Here is a 1,003-nt window from a genome sequence, read left to right on the forward strand (position 1 = left end):
GAAATCTTAGTTGGTGAGCCTGGAGATCTGTATTCTTTAAATGCTCTTCAAATGATTCTGACTGAATCATATTTACCCATGCCCATATTTACTGATGCCCCACCCCAACAGTGATTATTCTATGCATTTTATTGACTTGTTCACAATGTGCATTTTAGCAGCAAATAGAGGGATAAACTCATAGATTAAAGTTAAATACACTTAGAAATGGTCTCTTACATGGAAGGAATTAACTTTCCAGTATAGCTAAAAGTTAACCAGACTTTTTGCTCTTGGTATGCGTATTGCTTTATAATTTATAACATCCTGCTAATTTTTTCTTACAGAAATACATTTTCGGGAAATGGCCTCTAAATCTTGGCTGAATTTTTTATCCTTCCTCTGTGGATCAGCAATTGGATTTGTTTTATGTTCTCAGCTATTTAGTGTATTGTTGGGAGAACAGGATGACACCCAACCTAATATTCTTCATAATGATCCTCATGCTAGACATTCAGATGATAACGGACAGAATCATCTAAAAGGACAGATAAACTTCAATGCAGATGCTAGCCAACATAAAGGTATGGTTTACTTTATTAAGGAGTAAACATAAACAGTATTTTTTAGTGTGTGTAAATGTTGAGAGAATTGGGAAAAGTTATTTATGTGAATTTTGTTATATCACTATATCTTTTGATGAAAATGAGCTTAATTCCACATATTAAATTACAATTTTCAGTTTGCCTCAGGAGAAAGAAATTGCTAAAACTCAGATTTATTTAGGTAGTAAAGAATTAATTTTGAAGGTATTTTTCAGTAGAAACAGTTCACAAACTATAATTTGGGGAAAGGCAAAACTTCAGACTAGATTTTCTGAAAATTTTGTTTAACTTTGTTATGGTTTATATTTGTGACTTTGGTTTCTACTATTGTCTTGTTTTGGTCTTAGTTTTTGCTTAGTCATGTTTTCCTAGAGAAACTCAAGATATATATGGATATATATATATATATATATATATAT

The 1,003-nt window shown here is 31.0% G+C and overlaps 1 protein-coding gene across 2 annotated transcripts in view; it reads left to right on the forward strand.

The window, feature by feature from the left end:
- The window catches only part of C1GALT1 (core 1 synthase, glycoprotein-N-acetylgalactosamine 3-beta-galactosyltransferase 1), a 47,403-nt gene that overhangs the window by 21,464 nt on the left and 24,936 nt on the right, over positions 1-1,003 (forward strand). For both annotated transcript variants that reach the window (XM_019665297.1, XM_019665298.1), the window contains exon 2: positions 327-563. In XM_019665297.1, the coding sequence (XP_019520842.1) occupies positions 327-563 (237 nt within the window). The remainder of the gene's footprint in view (positions 1-326; positions 564-1,003) is intronic.

This window comes from Hipposideros armiger, unplaced genomic scaffold (assembly GCF_001890085.2).
Source record: "Hipposideros armiger isolate ML-2016 unplaced genomic scaffold, ASM189008v1 scaffold_438, whole genome shotgun sequence".
Taxonomy (NCBI): domain Eukaryota; kingdom Metazoa; phylum Chordata; class Mammalia; order Chiroptera; family Hipposideridae; genus Hipposideros; species Hipposideros armiger.